The sequence below is a fragment of the Gymnoscopelus braueri genome, assembly GCF_963280865.1.
Source record: "Gymnoscopelus braueri genome assembly, chromosome: 15".
Lineage (NCBI taxonomy): Eukaryota > Metazoa > Chordata > Actinopteri > Myctophiformes > Myctophidae > Gymnoscopelus > Gymnoscopelus braueri.
Genome location: NC_137620.1, coordinates 26,178,157 through 26,197,832, shown reverse-complemented (window position 1 = coordinate 26,197,832; position 19,676 = coordinate 26,178,157). Strand labels below are relative to the sequence as shown.

Sequence of the window (19,676 nt, the reverse complement as noted above, 5' to 3'; positions counted from 1 at the left end):
ATCCTTAGGGACCATGAAATATCAACCCCGTAATATTTGTCTCCCTGTAAATTAATTGTAATTTGTGGATTAAAATAAATAATTAAAATGTGTGTGTGTGTGTGTGTGTGTGTGTGTGTGTGTGTGTGTGTGTGTGTGTGTGTGTGTGTGCGTGCGCGCTTGTGTGTGCACTTAACACAGGAGGGACTTTGCCTTTTGCTGTTGTGCATCTGAATCATTGGGTCAGGGTAAAAGTCCACAGTGGGATTGCTGGGTCAAATAGGTACAAGCAGGGTAATTCCAAAACAGTTACTCAACTGACTGCAATCGGTGGAACACAAACAACTATAGACAAAAAGAAGAATGGACGCAACATCTTCATTGTTAAAGTAAGTGTACAGTAGGCTACAGATAATACTTTTCATGGTGCTAAATGGTAACTACTCAAAACAGTATTGTTGATCGATCGTGTTAGATCTCACTATAAGGCCTTAAAGGGATATTTCACTTTCAAAAAAACTTTGGGTCATTGGCCGTCATTGGCCGTGTTTTTTCGATTTATTTTCGATTTTTTTTATTTATTTATATTCATTTATTTTATTACATTTTTTTATTGTATCTAATTTTTTTTATTTAAAAAGATATATATAAAAAATAAATGAAAAAAGTAATTGAAAAAACACGGCCCCCTCGCGTATTAGGAGGGCAGGGTGAGTCACCAGAACCAGGGACGGGTGTTTTTGATGAATCTAACATGTTAAAAATTGAGTTTTAAGTTATAATGGGTTTGTATAGGAAGGGGGCGTGTCTGATAAAATGAATATTAAATATCTAAATAATGAATCAAGCAACTTAAAAACGGTCTGGGGGGCTCACAAAAGCCTGGATAGACGATAAAATGACCCAAAGTTTTTTTGAAAGTGAAATATCCCTTTAAGCAGTCTGTTCATAGTAAGCATGATCATCTAATTTCTATGTTACTGATATTCTGGAAATGATTGACTTTAAAAGGATAACACAGTAGTATAGCTGGCATTAGCTAATATGTCATCATTGCACTATATTACAACAGAACTAAGTAGAAAGTTCCATTTAATGACAAAATTAAGGCAACTTTTTCCCCTCAATTTTGTAATCAAATTATCTTTTTGATGACAGGTCCTTGTGCTATATTTTAAACTGCTGAGATGAGATCAAGATTATTAACTGTATTGTCCTAATTTAGTCTACAGTTTCACTCAATAACGGTTCTGTGTAATGTTAATAGTGTGCCTAAGCAGTAAATGTTACAGAAACCATGTCATGCATTCTGAATGGCTGCTATGCTTATAAAGGGCTTTACATAGCACGCCACAACTTAATAGTTGATCTCATAACAAAGGACATTTTACACATTCAGTGAGAATGTACAAACATTCCTGTGTCAAACCTTCCATGTTTCAACTCTGTACTGATAATCCTGAAATCTTTGCACATCTCTCTGCTAATACACCAGATGTTGTTGTTGTCAATGAAGGCTCCAAATCAGTTTACATTCTTGAGGTGGACTGCACCTTTGCACCTTAGAGCAAGCTTTTACGACTAAAGTTAAATACCAGACGCTCTTCCATACTATCACAGAGCTATTATTTAGTTATACTGTAGGTGCAATCTACTTTGGCAGCCTAGGACATGTACAGTACATAGGTTGGTCGTAAGAGGCTTCCAACAACTTAGGATGCCAGAAAAGCAGCTAAACGGCTTGCAAAATTCTGTGCAATCTCTTCTATTATTGGTTGCCAGCTAGCCGTCAAATATGGAAAAGACACTGTTACTTGTACCCCTGAGGGGTGTTTGGGTAATTGTCCAAGATTTGCTGACTGTATTTTTACAGCACCGTGTAAATATTTGTGTCCTTGTGTCTCCTTTGTGGACATAAATACATTATTAAATGTGTGTGTGTGTGTGTGTGTGTGTGTGTGTGTGTGTGTGTGCAATGTGCGTGTAGGTTTCACAACCAAGATAGATTAATCTGATCTGTTCCTTTTTTACTTCTTTTCATGTTTTAGTTTTTTACAACAAGCATGTTATTATGGGATGGGATACAATTCACAGCCATCTCAACATTGGCGGGGACACATCCTCTCTAAATTAACGTTGTATGTGTCATCTTTTCACTATGTTGTAACCTGGCTTATGAACTTTGCCACAGTGACTTCAAGGCAAACAATCATACTGTACTTAACTTTTGGTCATTCTGATTGATATCCCTTCATTCATCATTATTCATCCATCTTCTCTCTCCACAGATCAGTAACCAGGCGGGTATGGTACGTCCCTCCACAACGACCCTTCAGAGTGTGTACCCCCAACAGGGAGACCCGAAAGGGCGTCACAGCAGGGACTTTGGAAGAACTGAGAGAAAGGGTGAGTGTATCACAACTGGGCAAAGGGAGTGAGAATGAGAGCTAATATAGCAGAGTTTGAGCATCCGGGTGGCGTAGAGATAAAGCTCACGCCCACCACCACAGGGGCCTCCGGCAACATAATTTGCCATGTTTGAAGGTCAGCAAGGATCATGATACTTGTCGCTGTACAAGGTGTCTGTTCAGCGGGGAGGGGATCTGGAATGAACCTCCTCATGTTTTATGTTCTCTCAGTGAAACTCCTCACTGTCGGGGAAAAGGAGCACCCAGTGACTAATGTATAGGAGGGGGCATATGGTTGTCTACTCCCAAATCCCCAGGCCAAGAGTGGTGGCTGGCAGCAACAGGGACCACAGTACAAGTGGAATTGGCAACGTTACTGGGGTCCCCCAGGGGCCTAAACTTGGGCCTTTTTCCATCTACTACACCAAATCTCTTCGCATTGTGAGCTTGTTTGTAGATACATGTAATATTTCTTAAATTGCATTAAGGCCCAATATTTCTACAAATGCTACAATTGGCTACAAAACATGTGATATCCAGTCATTTTGGGGATAAACAAGGGTACATTTAGGTCTGATAATGATGGCGTACCATGCACGTTCAAAACATGTATACTTTACATTATTTCCGTCCATTTTCCAAGGCATAGTTTATTCTTAAAGTTTTAACATTTTGGAAAAAAATTACGTTGAGGTGCCCACAAGGTTTAGGTGCCCACTGGACTTTTATCTGTTCCGGTTACCGGGCATGAAACCCTAAGTTGAAAATGTTGTTTGTTTTCCAGTTCACGTTCAAAACTACAGCAGATTAAAAACAAGGCAGTCTAAGCAATGCAGCTGCAGCTAATCAAATTAATAATGGGCCTATTGATTTAGGTGTGTCCTGCCATGGGTGTGTGCGATTGTGCATATACTGTAGTCAACAGTATTATTATTAATGCACATTAACACACCCAAATCTTACACACCCATTATCAATTTAATTAGTTGACGCTGTTGTACTATATGGTTTAAACCTGAACTGGAATACACCCAACAAAAAAACAGGATATAACTACAAAATCAGCATAGGGCTTCACCCCCCTTTAACTGTTGCTATACTTTCATTATGATAAATAAACTTGTGAAGGATGTGTATGGGTTTTGGATGTGCAAAAAGATTTTTATGTTTTTATATTGCAGATATGCCAGGCATTGCTGCTGTCCCTGTCTGCTATATATGTTCTGGTGTGTGAGGAGGATGGTACAGAGGTGGATTCAGAGGAGTTCCTCATGGCCCTGCCTGACTACACCGTTCTCATGGCCCTAGAGCCCGGACAGAAATGGACACCTGAGCCCGTATGTTAATGAAACACGTCCTACACCATCAAACCAGAAGTCTACCCCAATTTAAGTGTCAAAAATGGACTACAGGCCCCTTTTTTTCAGTTAAATGAACACTGTGGATTGTATTGTGTATTATTAACCCTCTGGACTGAATGTCATTTTATCTTACATGATTGTTTTGTCTCTTCTAGACGTGTGCAACAATATTCAGAGATTTAATATCTTAATTCTTGCTCTCAGATGCTATTCATGAAAATGTAACTTCTGTTTCACATTTGTCTCTTACCTCCAGGGCACAGTTGTCAGCAAGTCTCAGGACTCTAACAAGCCCCGGAATGGAAAAGACATAGCCCGTGTTACCTTTGACCTGTACAGGACGAATCCCAATGATGTGTTTGGTTCTCTGAATGTCAACGCAACCTTTAAGGGCCTTTATTCTGTTGGTGCCGAGTTCCAGTGCCTGGGCCCCAAGAAAATACTACGGTTAGTTAAAGAGTCAGAGACGCAAGCAGATCATTGTAGCCCTATTATATGTAGTTGAAAATGTGTACACGAACCAACAGTATAGGCAGGTTTGAAAATGTAATCCTTTGATTCCTGATTAGCTTCTTAGATTGTTATTAGTGAAACTACTTCATTAAAGCAGTGTAACCTGCTAATTGATTATACAGTATTTGTCGATTACTTTCTAAATAAACACATTTATAAAAACAGGATCAGTTCTTGTCAGCAAGCAACACCGTCTAACCAGAGTATACTTTAGTCTCTGCAAGCGGGAGTACTACAGGCTATTTAGATGACTCTCTCTTTCTCTGTCCTTTCCTCAGAGAGGTTCTGCGTGTAGCCTCCACTTTGCTCCATGCAGCCGGACACCTGCTGATCAAATCCGCTTCCATGATGCGTCGCATCATTGAAGGAGCTGAGCTCTGGCAGCCACAGAGAGGTGAATACATGGCTACCTGGAACTAAGAGCTTGGACTCATCCATTTAATTGCAGCTAAAAAGGCAACAGTTTTAATTTTATGTTATTTTGTTGTTGTTTTTTTAACTTTCTAATCTTTTTGCATTGTATGACCATTGCATTGCACATCTTTTCATTATTTTTGATATCTGCTAGATGTGGGCATCAATAAAATATTCCTTTTCCATATTCAAGCTCCTAAATAGGAAGAGGAAGTAATTTCTCAAGAATACCACAACAACGGTGGTATTACAACCTAGCGTAAGCAAGGACACCTTAACTGTGATAAAAGTTTTTTTAATGTAGGCAAAAAAAAAGTGTCTCTAACATTTAGTGACAGGCTACGTAGCATGTGTGTCATAATGACTCTAGACAACAATATCTTCAATATAATGTATGCTTTATATGGCAGATTGTTATCAGAGCATTGTTCATCTGGAATGATTTCTGGGATGGATTGTACCATAATGCAACCTACTGTATCAGATATAACCTTCATATACTGTGGTGTTGTTTTTAAACTTAAAATTAAACTACTTGGCTGAATAAGTATCAGTGAAGGATTACTTGATTAATTTCAGAGGTAAATATTGTTGAACAACAGGAAATGAAAAAAAAATAAAAACATAACATGTTTTTCCCACAAGAAACATGCATGTTGTATGTGCACACACATACAGATAAATATAACAGTGCAGTACTTTCTTTTAAGATCTTATGAACTGCTCTCCCACAGTATGTGTTAATATAAGTGTGTGTATATCTTTAAAATAAAAATAAAAATAAACAGAGCGTGGTGAGGGCGTTATTTACACTGCGGTGGAAATGACATGTCGCTCCCATTCCAGCTTCACCTTCAGTGACGGACGGTTTCACTTTACCGATTTTGCCTTTGCCAGCGCCTTCATCTTGTACCTGTACTTGATTCTTCTACGGATACAGTGACATGTATGCTTCGTCAGCCAGACTGGGTTGCTGTTGTTCTTGATCCGGAAGCGGACATGTGAAAACCAATTAATGATACAGTTACGTGAGAGTCCAGTTTGTGAAATCAGGTGGTCGTAGTCATCGCCGCTGGGGTACGGGCAGGTCATAAACGTCTTTCTCAACAGTGTCACCGGAGCTATGCCTTTTGGGCTTACTGCCTTCTTCTGTTTCCTTTTCGCAGCTGTCTCCGTTTTCTTCTTATCTCTGCACCTTGCCTTTCTTCTCTTCCCCACCTCTTCCATCGACCTTCCCATCTCCCCTTGCTCCTGTCCCATTATCTTCCCTTTGCCATTCCCTCCCTCCCGCCTTTTCTCTGCCACATTCACCCCTTGCCCCTCCGCCTCATGTTCCCCTCCAGCTTCTCCATCCATACTGTCCTCCTCCCCTTGCCCCTCGCTTGTCTTTTCTCCTCTCTTTTCCGGCCCAGCCTCCTCGACCTCGTCCCCCTGAGTCTGACCCGAGCAGCGGAGTCTCTGCCTGATCTCACAGATATCCTCACAGTCCCAGCTGAGGCCACGGCGGAGCCTCTGGATCATGAACCACACCCTAACCTGGTCCAGGTGCAGTGAGCAACGGCGGGCCAGAGCAGCCATCTCCCCCCTGGTCGGGTACGGGAACGTGTCGAGGGCCTCAGCTAGCTCTGGCACTGTGTCCAGCTCCGCCAACTGCTGACACGCCTGGTCTGAAAGCACCCACAGCACCCTCAGACCGTCAGTGAGCACAGGAAGGGACAGCATGTTGCTCTGGTTGAGGAAGGAGGCTCCTGGGGCAGGACCATGGGGTTGCTGGTGGGGGTTTGACTGGGGATGTGTTCCCGCTGAAGCTGCAGTCAGTAAGACCCGCATCTCTGAGTGGAAGTCAGTTTTTCAGTCTTCTTTCTCTGAGTCACCCACTGTGAGGGAAGCATAAATAATACAATGGACACTTTTCTCCAAAACACTGTTATGACACCATGAGTGTGTATTTTAACAGCAGGAAATAGGCCTAAATCTCTAACTGTTGGAGCTGTGCTGAAGGCAAGCTTTACAAGATATGCCTTAAATCACAGGGAAGATCATGGATTTTATGGTATGGGTCTGTAGGCGGCACGCAGTCTAGAAGTGGGTCTGTTCTGCAGCAAAACGCGAAGGAAAATAAAAGCCTGGAGATCGAGGCTAGCAGTGGTGTAAAGTAAAGTAAATTTTTGGGCGGTGAAACCGCCCCTATAAGTGAGATTTGGAAAAATGTACAAATATCTTGGGCAGTGAAACCGCCCCTAAAAGTGAGGTATGGAAATTTTTACAATTATCCTGCGCTGTGATTGGCCAATCACAATCTATTCAGGACTGTGATTGGCCAGTGTCACATGACACATGTGCATAGCCCTATATAAGCAACCATAACTTAAAAAAAAACATAAATTTGTTTTTTTTAAGTTATGGTTTTGTCCATCATAAAGAGTGTTTCAATAAATGTATTTATCTTTTGTACATGATTGATCGACTCCATTCAGTATTGTGGTTAGCTAGGAAGACACCGCCCACTTCACACAGGGTGTGATTTTTTAGGTACTTTTACTTACTTTCCAATTTTCAATACTTTTACTTTTACTCCACTACATCTCTGAGGAAAATATTGAACTTTTACTCCACTACAATTATTTGAAAACTTTAGTTACTAGTTACTTTGCAGATATAAATTATTAGATTATAAAACATACATTAACCACTTCAGCCCTATTTTATACTGTACATAGGCTATTTGAAAATAGTCAATCTGCAAGCTCACGTATTGTAAGCTTGTTTTTTAATTATATTTTAATGCCAATACTTTTGTACTTTTACTCTAGTAACATTTTGAACACAGGCCTTTTACTTTAAGTTGTAACAGAGTATTTTTAATTTGTGGTATACCGTAATTATTTGTCTACCAACATTGAGACAGGATGCACAGGTGATTGTTTCATGCAATCAATTCTCAACCTGTTGTTTCGGTGTCACACAGTGTGACGTCGTCTGTTAAGGGGTCTATTGATACTTGTTTTACTTAAGTAAACTATCCAAGTACTTTTGTGTGTCTGTGTGTGTGTGTTGTCCAGGGCTAATACATCCAAGTGGTTATTAGACCCCGGCTTGTTAAAATATGGATTGGTTGAAACTAGCTGTAGTATACAACCCTCGTAGACGTAATTATGATTCTGACGTCTGAAGACGTCAGAATCATAAATACCGTAAAATACGTCTACGAGGGTTGTATACTACAGCTAGGTTGAACCCAGTGATGCCGAAATCGGTGACCTATAAATTCAGTTATGCCACGTATAACACATTCGCCCTAAAAGACTCAAGTAAGCAGAATGAGCTCATTTTTAACGGTAACCGGTAACAGGTGGTCACCTGAGTTTAAGTGTCTGTCATATATTTGAGGTGATCGTCTGTACCATCTTCATCAAAAACCTGCCGAACGTTCAATAATTCGATAGTCTCTGCACCTGTTGTTGCAGTGACTTGTGGCATATTCTAATCTTAAGTCATTTTGAAATACAATGATTAAAAATGTATCCTGAAACTTACCGCGTTAACTTGCAGCCAGTTCTGCTGCTTCTAAGTTTCCACAGCCGGGCCGCCAGGGGGCGTCGCTGAGCTGCAGCAGTGATTGATTGATATATTGAATACTTTATTTAGAAAGACATGCAACAGTACATGGAAGTACAATTCACAATACAATGTCCTCTAAACTGGATCGCTCATAAAAGCACTTGGCTTATTTAAAATGAGATCCCCGTGCACACAAATCATGATGACATTTAAGAAGACATACAAATATGACACTGTTAGTTACCAGCAAAAGTTTTCTACAACCAGTGGTGGAAAGTAACTAAGTAAGTACATGTACCGTACTCAAGAACTGTACTTAAATACAATGTTGAGGTACTTTTACTTAACTTGAGTATTTCCAATTTCCAAAAGAGACAAATATTGTACTTTTACTCCACTACAATTATTTGAAAACTTCAGCCCTATATGCATTTTGGTCATTTGAAAATACCCGATCTACAAGCTCACAACTTTTAGATCTGCTATTTTCAAAAGATTTGTATACATTTTATACACCTGAAAACTTCTGCATAATGAGTACTTTCTACTTTTGGCACTTTAAGTAATTTTTTATACCAATACTTTTGTACTTTTGCTCAAGTAAATTTTGAATTCCAGAGTTTTACTTGTACCAGAGTTTTTCTACATTGTGGTATTGATACTTTTACTTAATTAAAAAGTCACAAGAATCAGAATTAGTGCTTTCCCCATCTTGCTTCAAATTTGACTGAAGGCAGTCTCCCCTTATGGTATCAATCAGAATACACTTTGAATGTAACATTTTTAATTTGTGTCTGTTGGACAGATTTAATGGGTTAGTTATTAATAATAAATAATGAAACTAAGATGTTGTATGGGATTGTTTTTATTGAGTTGAGAGTGAAAAATAAGAATGACAAAATGTGACATCCAAATTGCATGTCGTCGCTTTTGGGTGGAAACCTTGTATGTACAAAACTGTTACTGTTAGAAATGGAATGTTCCAATGGATCCACTGTAGTTATTATTTAGCCACACGGTCCTGTTAATACTTTTCATTGGTCCAATATTTATAAAACCCACAGACAGACTACTACCAGACTACTTTCACTTTGACTTAAAGTTTTTGTTTTTTCTAATAGGCCTATAGCAAAAATAGCAGATCTAAATGGTTAATTTAAAAGGTGAAATATGGAAATACAAGGTTTCTGCCAAACAGCAACGATGTAACATGCAATAAGCAATAGTTACATAAATGGAGCCAACTAACCCAATTTTAAATTTTAAATGAAACAAACTGGACCATAGTAAGCAAAATGGCACTATGTCAAATACTGCTGTATCTTCAGTGACTGAAACATTTAGGTCTGAAGTACAATCTATAATATCCACTGTCACATGGATACAGCAGCAGGAACATCAACAGAACAGAGATGTGGTCAGCATCTTCATGTTCAAACATTGCAGTTATGGTCAAGGCAGTTTAATATTCACTGGATGCATACAGTTCGTTAATTGGAATGATGACTGTATGCACGCATGCGTGCATATTGTAAGTAATGTTATTTATTTTCTCATGAATGTGCTGGATTAATTGCTTCAGCATGTTCATGAGAAAATAAGGGAGAGTAACTATAAAAACTATTTCATATTCCAAATCAATAAAGTGCAACAATTTGAAGGGAACAATTGAGAATATAATATCTCACTGGCTACTATAACTGCATACATATTTAATTTGTTTTGGATTGTTACATATTGCATACCGAGACATACCATCTGTGTATTGTGAATATACTGTATGTACACACACATATACAGTATAGTACTGTTAACTGTTTATGGCATATGGTTTTATAACTTGGCAGTGAGATGCAAAATAAAAACTCAAAAGATTTACATTATAATTTGAGGGAAGATTAAAAGCTCACATGGAATGATAAAGATGTAAAAATTAGGCGGGAACATGTACTTGAACTGTAGAACCCTAAAACATGAACCGTAGATTACTGAATCCCGAAACACTTCGTGACCTTTCTAAAATAATATATCAATCATATACTGTATCAATTTATGGAATAACTTAAGACTTGGGAGTGGAGCAAAAAATATTTTGGTCAAACATAAATGAAGTAACTTGAAGTAACAACTAAGGCAGTAGACCGTGAGTCATTTTCGACCAAAGCATGAACATCAAAAAACATCAAGATGCTCAAGAAGCTATATGACCTTTAGGTAAGAAATACAGAGTGTGTGTGTGTGTGTGTGTGTGTGTGTGTGTGTGTGTGTGTGTGTGTGTGTGTGTGTGTGTGTGTGTGTGTGTGTGTGTGTGCGCGTGTGTTTGTGTGCGTGTACAGTATATGTGACAGTGCGTGTGTGCATACGTGCATGTTTTTCTGTGTGTCAGATGCTGACCAGGCAGAGAAGCAAACACATCCCCTGAGGAGTGGTTTAGCTATCGTTACCGAACACAGTGTTGAGCTGCTGGGTGACCCTGATGAAGGTGGTCCTACGACTCAGTTCCTTCAGCTTGCCGGCTCCCACGTAGGTGCAGGTGGAGCGCACTCCTCCCAGGATGTCTTTTATTGTCATCTCCACTGGGCCCTTGTACACAACTTCCACTGTCTTCCCCTCAGACGCTCTTGTGGGTACAAAAGGAGAACTGTATTAGAACTAATATAACAGTGTCTTAAGTTTAACTTGAACAGTCTGTAAGTGTTTGCCTTCTTAGTTAAAGGCATGTGCTTCTTTCAAACACAAGACTACCTTTTGCTGTCTTTTAGCTGTTTGCGTCTGTTAATTCTTTATTCCAGTTCTCACTAGATGGGCACCCTAGAACCTCAGATCCTTACCCTAGCCTTAACCACAGCAAAACCAAGCCAAACCTAATTATACTAACAGCGTCCAAACTTAACAACACTTCATCAAGCCCATGCCTGAACATAATGCTTTCTAGGGTGGCCATCTAATAACAACTCTTCTTTACCCAGGAATAAATACTAAATCCACCATAAAAACTGTATTTGTCTGACCTGTACTCAGCCACGCCCCCAGCGTGTTTCTTCATGGCTGTGTCAGAACTCATGCCATAGAACTTCTTGAACTTCTTGCCATTCTTCTCGACGACTTCGCCTCCGCTTTCTTCATGGCCAGCCAGCATCCCACCCAGCATCACAAAGTCCGCCCCTGCACCTGCAAGTCACAAGGCAGTGAAGCCAATGTAATGGTGAAACGATGGGGATGTTAACGATATGCTGTGTTATGTACTGTATGTATGGAAAGATAATTGTGTTTTCCATTATGAGTGTCATTTGAAAGCATTAATCCTACCAAAAGCCTTTGAGACATCTCCTGGGCAAGTACATCCTCCATCCTACATGAAGGAAAGAGAGAGAAAGAAATGTGAAGTGTGCTCTTTCAGCATTAGTATGTATTTACTTTAGTATATTAAAACCATCCAAGTGTAGAAGAATGACATCTGTGCAGCCCAAAGAACAACATAATGTTGAACATTCTTGGGGTCATTACTAATTTGTAACAGATAAATAGTGTCTGCATGACAGAGAGCCAACAGACCAGAGCGCCCCGGTATAACACACCACACCTGACTGTCACAACCTTCTAACAAACAAGGCAGATGTAATATTTGTCCTAAAAATTATGCAGGTCATATTATCCAAATGTAGATATTCAGAGAGGATACTGTTATGCAATTAGAGTAACAGAAGATTATGCTTAAAGTAGTATATAAGTGGTCTTGCCATGTTTAGCATGGTATACTTCACATTATGCAGACCATTTTGCAACGAATACCGTGGCGTGTTCAGTTTTCGAGGAAGGCATTGTATTCTCTTCAATTCAAACTTGAAACTTTCTTAAAATATGTAATGCAACACAATAAATATTTAACATTTTCAGGTAAGTTTGGTAACATTCTAATGACTTTGGAGGAAAACAAATATGAAATCCAAAAATAAAGTAATTAATGAGAACATGATCTAATGTTTATGTACAATATTATTCTGAATCTGTGAATAGACCATGATATTGGAGGTGGTATGGTCCTTTAAGTACAGAAACAAGCAATGTCTTTTTCCAAAAAGACTGGAGAATGATCCGTGTGCAAATAAAATACGGATGGAAGACATGAAAGAGGTGAATCTAATGTGTTTCTGGAAGTGTTTTGATTTGACTTCCCCTTGGGGAAATGTGTCCTCTGCATAACCCATCCTGGAGCAGTGAGCAGTCACATTGTGCAGTGTTTGGGGAACAACTCCAGTTGTAATGCCACTACCTTGGTCAAGGGCACTGGCAGGAGTACCTAGCATGATGCATGTCTTTTGGTGTGGGAGGAAACCGATGGAAACCCAACGTACACAGGGAGAACATGCAAACATCACACAGAAAGGCCACAGAGAGTTCAGTTCAATATACAGTAATATTAGTAGACCTTATTAAAGAGGCAGCTAGTTCAGCCGCTGGACAGCCTTAACTACAATGAATGATTTAAACTTCACCAAGCCCATGCTTAAATTTAACCAGCTGCAAGCTTTATAAGCATTTGATTTGGTTGGTGACTAACGCAGAGTATCCTATCCAACAGCCTAAAGGTAATGACAGTAAATGAAAACGTTATGATCCATCATACAATGGTGTCACGCAACGGAAACTGCAGATCTACAAGCGACACATTGTGAGTAGATCGTCTATTTCCGTCGTGTGACCAAGTATGAATCAGGCTTTAGATGCTCACAGAGATGATGTGTCCACTCAGGCCATGGGCTGCATCTGCACACTCAATCACAGCGCTGAGCTGAGGGTACCCTACCCCTGTCTTCTTGCGTGTGGTACACACTGAGCCTGCACAGAAACAGACAAGGAGGAGAAGATCCATGAGGTTAATCTACAGATCAGGGTCCAGGGACTGAGCAGCAATACGTGTCGGTGAGTGGCATGTTAAGATCACCTGGCCCGATGCCTACTTTGATGATGTCAGCACCGGCCAGGATCAACTCTTCCACCATTTCTCCGGTCACCACGTTCCCTGCCTAACAGAGGAACAAAATATCAAAACGATGTGATATGATGAACACCTTTTGCGAGTGTTTGTATCTGTGTCTTTATGCAAACATATGAAGAACTGCAACCATACTATTATTACAGCATACAGTGCAGCCACTGACCATTATAGTGTGTGTTGGGAACTTTTGCCTGACGTCCTTGACAAACTGCACAAAATGTTCAGAGTAGCCGTTAGCCACGTCCACGCAGATATACTGTAGCTGAGGCACGGCCGCCATGATGGCTGAGATCTTCTCAAAGTCTCCATCACCGGTTCCTGTGCTGACTGCTACGCTCTGATAGACAAAGAGAGATTGACAGGCAGGCAAACAAAGGGAGAAGAAAGATAATGAGAGAGTTACGACTACACAATATTAAATTAACAAAATACTGGGGGAAATTCCATCCAATACATGTCATATTACAGTAGTTACCTGGACACACTCTTGATGTTTTGCTGCAAACTCCTTCCAGTCATCCACAGAGTAATGCTTGTGGATGGCGGTGAAGAGAGTGAACTAGGAGAGAGAGAAATAACAGGATATTGGGGTACCGTAATTGAAAGGTCACCGTTTCTGCTCTGCACCATAGCTGTCAACCACCACGTGGCCCTGTTAAAGTGTCCTTGAGGAACTTGAAACTGAACTCTAATCTGTTCATTTGTTGCGGGTAAAATGTTATCATATACTACAACTGTGTTACAAAAGTGATATGGGGATAGTTGGAGTTTTTGTTGTTGCTCTATTTGAGCAAATAAGCAATAAGCAACTTGACTTGTCAAGAACAGATCCTGCATAACGCCATAAAACGCAAACACATAACCCCTGTCTTGGCCTCACTTCACTGGCTCCCTGTTAATTTTAGGATTGATTTTATTTTATTTTATATTTTATATATATAAAATATATATATATATAATATATATATATTGATTTTATATTATATTTTCTCTTATTTGCTTTTAAATCTTTAAACGGGCTGGCCCCTCAGTATATCTCTCTGAGCTCCTGGAACCCTACACCCAAGCCAGAGCTCTGAGATCTGCAGATAAGTTACAGCTGGTCAAGCCCAAAACTAGCAAGAAAACCAGGGGCACACACGCACATTTGCGGCTGCAGCCCCCAGGCTCTAGCACAGCCTGCCCTTACATATCAGATCTGCTCAGTCCATCGATGTTTTTAAGTCTCTGCTTAAGGCTTATTTATTTTCTCTGGCTTTTAATCTCATCTGAGCTCATCCAATATACATACAGTATATGCCTTTGCTCTGATTGTTTTGTTATTGCTCTGTACAGCACTTTGGTCAATCTCGGTTGTTTTAAATGTGCTCTATAAATAAAGCTTGATTTGATTTGATATGTACAAAAGAAATCTGGCCATCAAAAGCCTTTTTGAGAACGCTGATGGGGGGTCTTTAACACGTTATTTTCTAGAAATATGGCTGCTTTAAGATTACATTAAGTAAAAAGGTTGGAGCATACTAACGTGCTTTGACTAAACAATAAAGGGCTCCAATAAAGAAAGTCTGCAGTTCATCAGGCACATTTTTACGTGCACACATGGTCTACCTTGTGCAAAGCTAGAGCCATCTCAAAGGTTCCCACTGTATCCATGTTGGCAGCGATGATGGGGATACCTCTGTAGCTGCCCTTTGAGTTCCTGAAGGTGTAGCTCCTCAGCAGGTCCACCTAGGAAGAGGAGAAGCAGGCAGGTGAACTATACGATAATATGAACTTGGGTTAACCTGGAGGACATTTTATAAACTAGTAGTGCTAGTGTACCCAACCGGGAAAACACACGTTTCTGTATCAGTTTGAATCTCTAATCTCTTTTGTTACATCATGTTCTGCAGTCTTAGGATGGCAAGTGAAAAACGCAAAGCGATTAACGTGACCGACACCATTTGCATGACAGAAAACACATTAGGCTTAAAGACTAACAGGTCTTCTGACTGCATGGTAGGCTATCACTGCAAGCCTGGCTGATATCTCAGTCCACGAGGATGTAATTAACACTGTATTAAATATTTCTAATTAGTCATTAATGGATAGTAGCGGAGCACAATAAAAACACAACATTGTGACTGACATATACCTCACTGCGAGACTTGAGTGTGCTCCGCTTCGGCCGAAGGAGCACATCCTTGAAGTCCAGTTTGATGTCATTTTCAATGCGAGGCATTTCTTCTGCATAAAGGCTACAATGGAATGTGTATCTGTTGGAGGAATTAAAAATGTTCAATCATCCTGAGTACAACATGTACTTTTAAGTACCTTTCAGCTGCATAGTACTACATAAATAAACCCCTACAAATGAGTTCTTCTCTGTCCACCTGCTCCCCCACCACTAACTAAGCAGCACCACCATTCTCTCTCGATGAATTGAATACACAGGAGTCAGGACCACAATGAAAACAAGCCCTCAGGGCTTTTTGTGTCATCCTTTTAGCACCATTATATGATCGTACCACTGTGCTATTTGCAAACTGTTAAATAAAGTATTCAATCAATCAAAATTAATCTCTTGTTTGTTTCATAATGACAAGAAACAAGAAAGTCATGTATACTCATAATAACTGGATTTTCTCTCACGTCACGTGTAAAGTGTAGTTACAGATATATAGAATGTATTCATTATGCAGAATGTCCCATTTCACAAGTTTTCAAATGTACAAAAATCATTTCAAAATAGCAGATCTACAAGCTCACAACACCTTGTGATGGCACACATTGTGAGCTTGTAGATCTGCTATGTTCAAAAGATTTTTTATGAAATGTATATAGGGCTGAAGTGGGTAATGTATGTTTTGTAATAATAATCAAAATCTACAAAGTAACTAGTAAAGTATTCAAATAATTGTAGTGGAGTATAAAGGTACAATATTTGCCTCTGAGATGTAGTGGAGTAGAAGTAAAACAGTATACAAAATTGGAAAAATTACTCCAGTAAAGTAAAAGTACCTCAAACCTGTACTTAAGTAGGCTACAGTACTTAAGTAAACGTACTTAGTTACTTTACTTTACACCACTGCTAGTAGTCTGAGCTCATCTGACCGCACCAGCGAGTTTAGACGGTGACCCGTCAAACATCAAAGATCATAAATAATACCATTAACGAATTAAACTGTATATTATACTGTATAGAATGTAATTGCAGAAATCTGTCAAACATAATGTATATGTTTTAATAATAACGGCAACACAGGAACAACTTACCTTTATAAAGGCTATGAGCGCTCTGTCTGTCTGCAGTGGAAAGACTGGTGATGCGAGGTTAGTCTGCAGTGCTTCCTCTACCAATGTCCAATGGAAGGGGGAATGTTTACGGGGGCGGACCATTGACTGACACATATTGTAGTTCCCGTAGGACCTACACCCGTAGAAAGAGTGTCAGCGAGAACTACAATCGTGACGTTTTACTGCCATATCTGAAGGCGTAATGATAGTGTCGTAAAGCCGGTTTAACCCATGGAGATAGTTTAACCACTAAATTTGCTCGCTGTGAGACTATATAACATGGATAACATTTAAATGTATGTTTAAATATATTTAGAATTTATGATTAAATATTTTGTTGAGTTGAACAGCAAAACCATTATAATAACCCGAAATCAAAGTGCGGAACCCTTGATCTTCAGACAAGTATCTGGTGGGATTTTTGAGAAGTGGGACACAAGACGTAAACGCCAGTTGAAAGAAATTAAATCAAATTTCCTCGTCATATATAACATTGATAACAAAACAGAAAGACACAGACACGGTGCACACATACTTATAGCAATATAATAGATATTCGGAGAACAAAGAAGTCAACATGTTGATTAAAGTGAAGGTAAGGCGATTCTACCATGTTGTGATCAGTCATCCCAAACAAGGGGGTAGGCAGTGGTGTAAAGTAACTAATTACATTTACTCAAAAGTACCATTTTGAGGAATGTTTACTCTACTGGAGTATTTAAAAATGTCAGTGCTTCTACTCCACTACATCAGAGGCAAATATTGTACTTTTTACTCCCATTATTTGAAAACTTTAGTCACTTACTTTGCAGATATAAATGATTATATTATCAAGCATACATTAACCACTTCATCCCTATTTTATACATAGGCTATTTGAAAATATTCGCGTTGTGAGCTTGTAGATCTGCTATTTTCAAACATTTTAGTACTTTACTTTTGATACTTTAATTATATTTTGATGCCAATAATGTTGTACTTTTACTCAAGTAACATTTTGAACACAGGCCTTTTACTTGTAACAGAGTATTTTTACATTGTGTTTTTGCTACTTTTACTTAAGTAAAATATGTGAGTACTTCTTCCACCACTGGGGGTAGGCTACAGTATAATGTACTGTATAAGTGAACGATTCAGGTAGCCTAAATCAGAGCTCTGTTTTTTCTTTTCTTTCCACTTCCAGACACTTACTGGCAAGGAAATCGAGATTGACATTGAGCCCACAGACAAGGTATGCAATGCATGTTTCTTTTCCAAAATGGGTTGATTGACGGAATACTTAATTAACAGTTGCAAATAGTACAGTGGTACGATATTACAATGATTGCTAAAAGGATAACACAAAAAGCCCTTGGGGCTTGTTTCCATTGTGGTCCTGTGTATTAAATTCATCGAGACATTTAACGACACACAATACAATAAAATACAATAATAAACGAGACATCATCAACACTAGTATCAATAAACGTACCGTATATGTACAGTAACCAGGCTAATCAACAATCTGTCTTTGTGTCTGACAACGTTTTGTTCTTAGTTATGTTCTTATTTCCATTAAGGTGGAGCGGATCAAAGAGAGGGTCGAGGAAAAAGAAGGCATCCCTCCTCAGCAGCAAAGGCTGATTTACAGCGGCAAACAGATGTAAGGCTGAGAGTCCATTGTTGTAGACAAGTTAGTAAAGTATACATTGTACAGGATGTTTCAATGGAGGTAGACAACAAAGAACAGTGGGGAAGGGGCTCCTAGCTGGCACTTCCGACTAGAGTCGTTCTTCAGGCTGCATTTGTCAAAACCAAAAATATCAAACCAAAAGATTAAACAAGTCCAGTTAATCCCCACATGTAGGCTATATGTGATGCACATTTTTGCATTGTTGGCTAATTAAATGCTCCAAGCGTGTATAGAATTGTACATGTATGTGTTTCTTTATACAAAGTCCACCATATACCACATGCATTTGGAAGGATCTCATCCTGTCTGTCACCTCTTCTTCTCAGGAACGATGAGAAAACGGCAGCAGACTACAAGATCCAGGGTGGCTCTGTTCTCCATCTGGTCCTTGCACTCCGAGGAGGAGAGGAGATCCACCACTCTGTCGGAAGCCTCTACTCCATGCCTGCGTTAGTGTAGCTAACGCTACCAAACCTGTCTTAGCCTCTGTCTTAGTATTGATTGGAGACATTGTGGATGGGACTGATATGGGTTGCTGAATACCACCTACTGAGTTGATGCATTGGAGGTAAAACAGTGCAGAGTTTTGCTTTGCTGTGCTTATGGCCAAAATGTTTCTGCCTTTACATGGCAGCCGACAGTCAACATTTTAATGAAAAACGGGCAGGAAATCCAAACTTAATGCCCATTGAGCAAGGTTTAAATGGCTGCCTTAAATGCCCAATCTCTTGTTTATCCATGGCTCCAGGAATGGGTCTTAGTTGGGTTAGTCTTGTCCTATTAAAACAAAGGGTGTGTTTTTTTTCTTCTCTTCTCTTCCTCCTCTTCTTTTTGGAGAGCCAGCCCCGCAAAACACAGACGCAGTTGCAGCGTTACTGTTCTTGTAAAAATCCACCCTTCAAACACTATTTTCCACTGGAGCATCTTCCTTCCTTGCTCTCTTTTACATATCTTAAGGCTATTGGATATATCAGTGACACGAGTCATTCAATGTGTTTTCATCAGATCTGTGAAGGAGTAATAAGGAGATATAGGAAGATAACATACAGTATGTAAGTAACAACACATTTGTCTGAAGTTGCATATTGAGCTAGTTTTTAGCTAGTACTGAGCATGAAAGACAAATTTGACCTCAAATTATATGAATACACTTGCAAGTGGTATTGCCAATGGCGTAGCAAGTTGGCTAGGAATACAATGTGATCGCATCAGGACATTGCCTCAGTTTACGGATGTTGGTGAGAAATTCATTCACTTTGAAAGAATCAATACTTGGTTAAAAGGTTAACATTTAATACGGTGAGTTCATATTTCTCCCACTCCCAGAACAACAAACTGAAGGGGATTTTGAGATTAAGTTTACTGTTCATTTTGAATGTGTGTGATATTAATGATGAAACTGAATAAGTTTGTCCTGTGTAATAAACTTATGGAGCTATTCAAATAGGTGCCATGACTACCATGTTTTTTGTAACCACTCCTACCCACTCTTT

General features: G+C 39.5%; 3 protein-coding genes across 3 annotated transcripts; 2 read left to right on the top strand and 1 right to left on the bottom strand.

The window, feature by feature from the left end:
• Window positions 1-342: 342 nt before the first annotated feature.
• Window positions 343-4,681, top strand: cideb (cell death inducing DFFA like effector b; the record flags this gene model as incomplete). Its single annotated transcript, XM_080450868.1, has 5 exons — window positions 343-368; window positions 2,268-2,385; window positions 3,569-3,724; window positions 4,005-4,195; window positions 4,540-4,681. 5 exons carry the CDS (start codon window positions 343-345, stop codon window positions 4,679-4,681), a joined length of 633 nt encoding a protein of 210 aa, XP_080306994.1.
• A 4,402-nt stretch (window positions 4,682-9,083) lies between these two features.
• Window positions 9,084-16,552, bottom strand: gmpr2 (guanosine monophosphate reductase 2). The gene is made up of 10 exons (XM_080451246.1): window positions 16,491-16,552; window positions 15,370-15,490; window positions 14,844-14,963; window positions 13,711-13,794; window positions 13,399-13,572; window positions 13,182-13,263; window positions 12,969-13,075; window positions 11,546-11,588; window positions 11,248-11,407; window positions 9,084-10,856 (listed from the first exon to the last, which is right to left on the bottom strand). The coding sequence occupies exons 2-10, from the start codon at window positions 15,454-15,456 to the stop codon at window positions 10,667-10,669; spliced, it is 1,047 nt and encodes a 348-aa protein (XP_080307372.1). The 5' UTR covers window positions 15,457-15,490; window positions 16,491-16,552; the 3' UTR covers window positions 9,084-10,666.
• Window positions 16,553-16,931: 379 nt separating this feature from the next.
• nedd8 (NEDD8 ubiquitin like modifier) lies at window positions 16,932-19,632 on the top strand. Its single transcript, XM_080451154.1, has 4 exons — window positions 16,932-17,106; window positions 17,695-17,742; window positions 18,071-18,153; window positions 18,510-19,632. Exons 1-4 carry the CDS (start codon window positions 17,089-17,091, stop codon window positions 18,640-18,642), a joined length of 282 nt encoding a protein of 93 aa, XP_080307280.1. The 5' UTR covers window positions 16,932-17,088; the 3' UTR covers window positions 18,643-19,632.
• Window positions 19,633-19,676: the final 44 nt, after the last annotated feature.

Excerpts from the sequence above, each read along its gene's own strand:
- gmpr2 (XM_080451246.1), bottom strand. The coding sequence starts at position 15,456 with ATGCCTCGCATTGAAAATGACATCAAACTGGACTTCAAGGATGTGCTC. Across the intron at positions 13,076-13,181 it reads CAAAGTAGGCATCGGGCCAG|GCTCAGTGTGTACCACACGC; the intron begins GTGATCTTAACA and ends GTTTCTGTGCAG. Across the intron at positions 10,857-11,247 it reads GGGGGCGTGGCTGAGTACAG|AGCGTCTGAGGGGAAGACAG; the intron begins GTCAGACAAATA and ends TGTACCCACAAG.
- nedd8 (XM_080451154.1), top strand. Across the intron at positions 17,743-18,070 it reads ACATTGAGCCCACAGACAAG|GTGGAGCGGATCAAAGAGAG; the intron begins GTATGCAATGCA and ends ATTTCCATTAAG. Across the intron at positions 18,154-18,509 it reads ATTTACAGCGGCAAACAGAT|GAACGATGAGAAAACGGCAG; the intron begins GTAAGGCTGAGA and ends TCTTCTTCTCAG.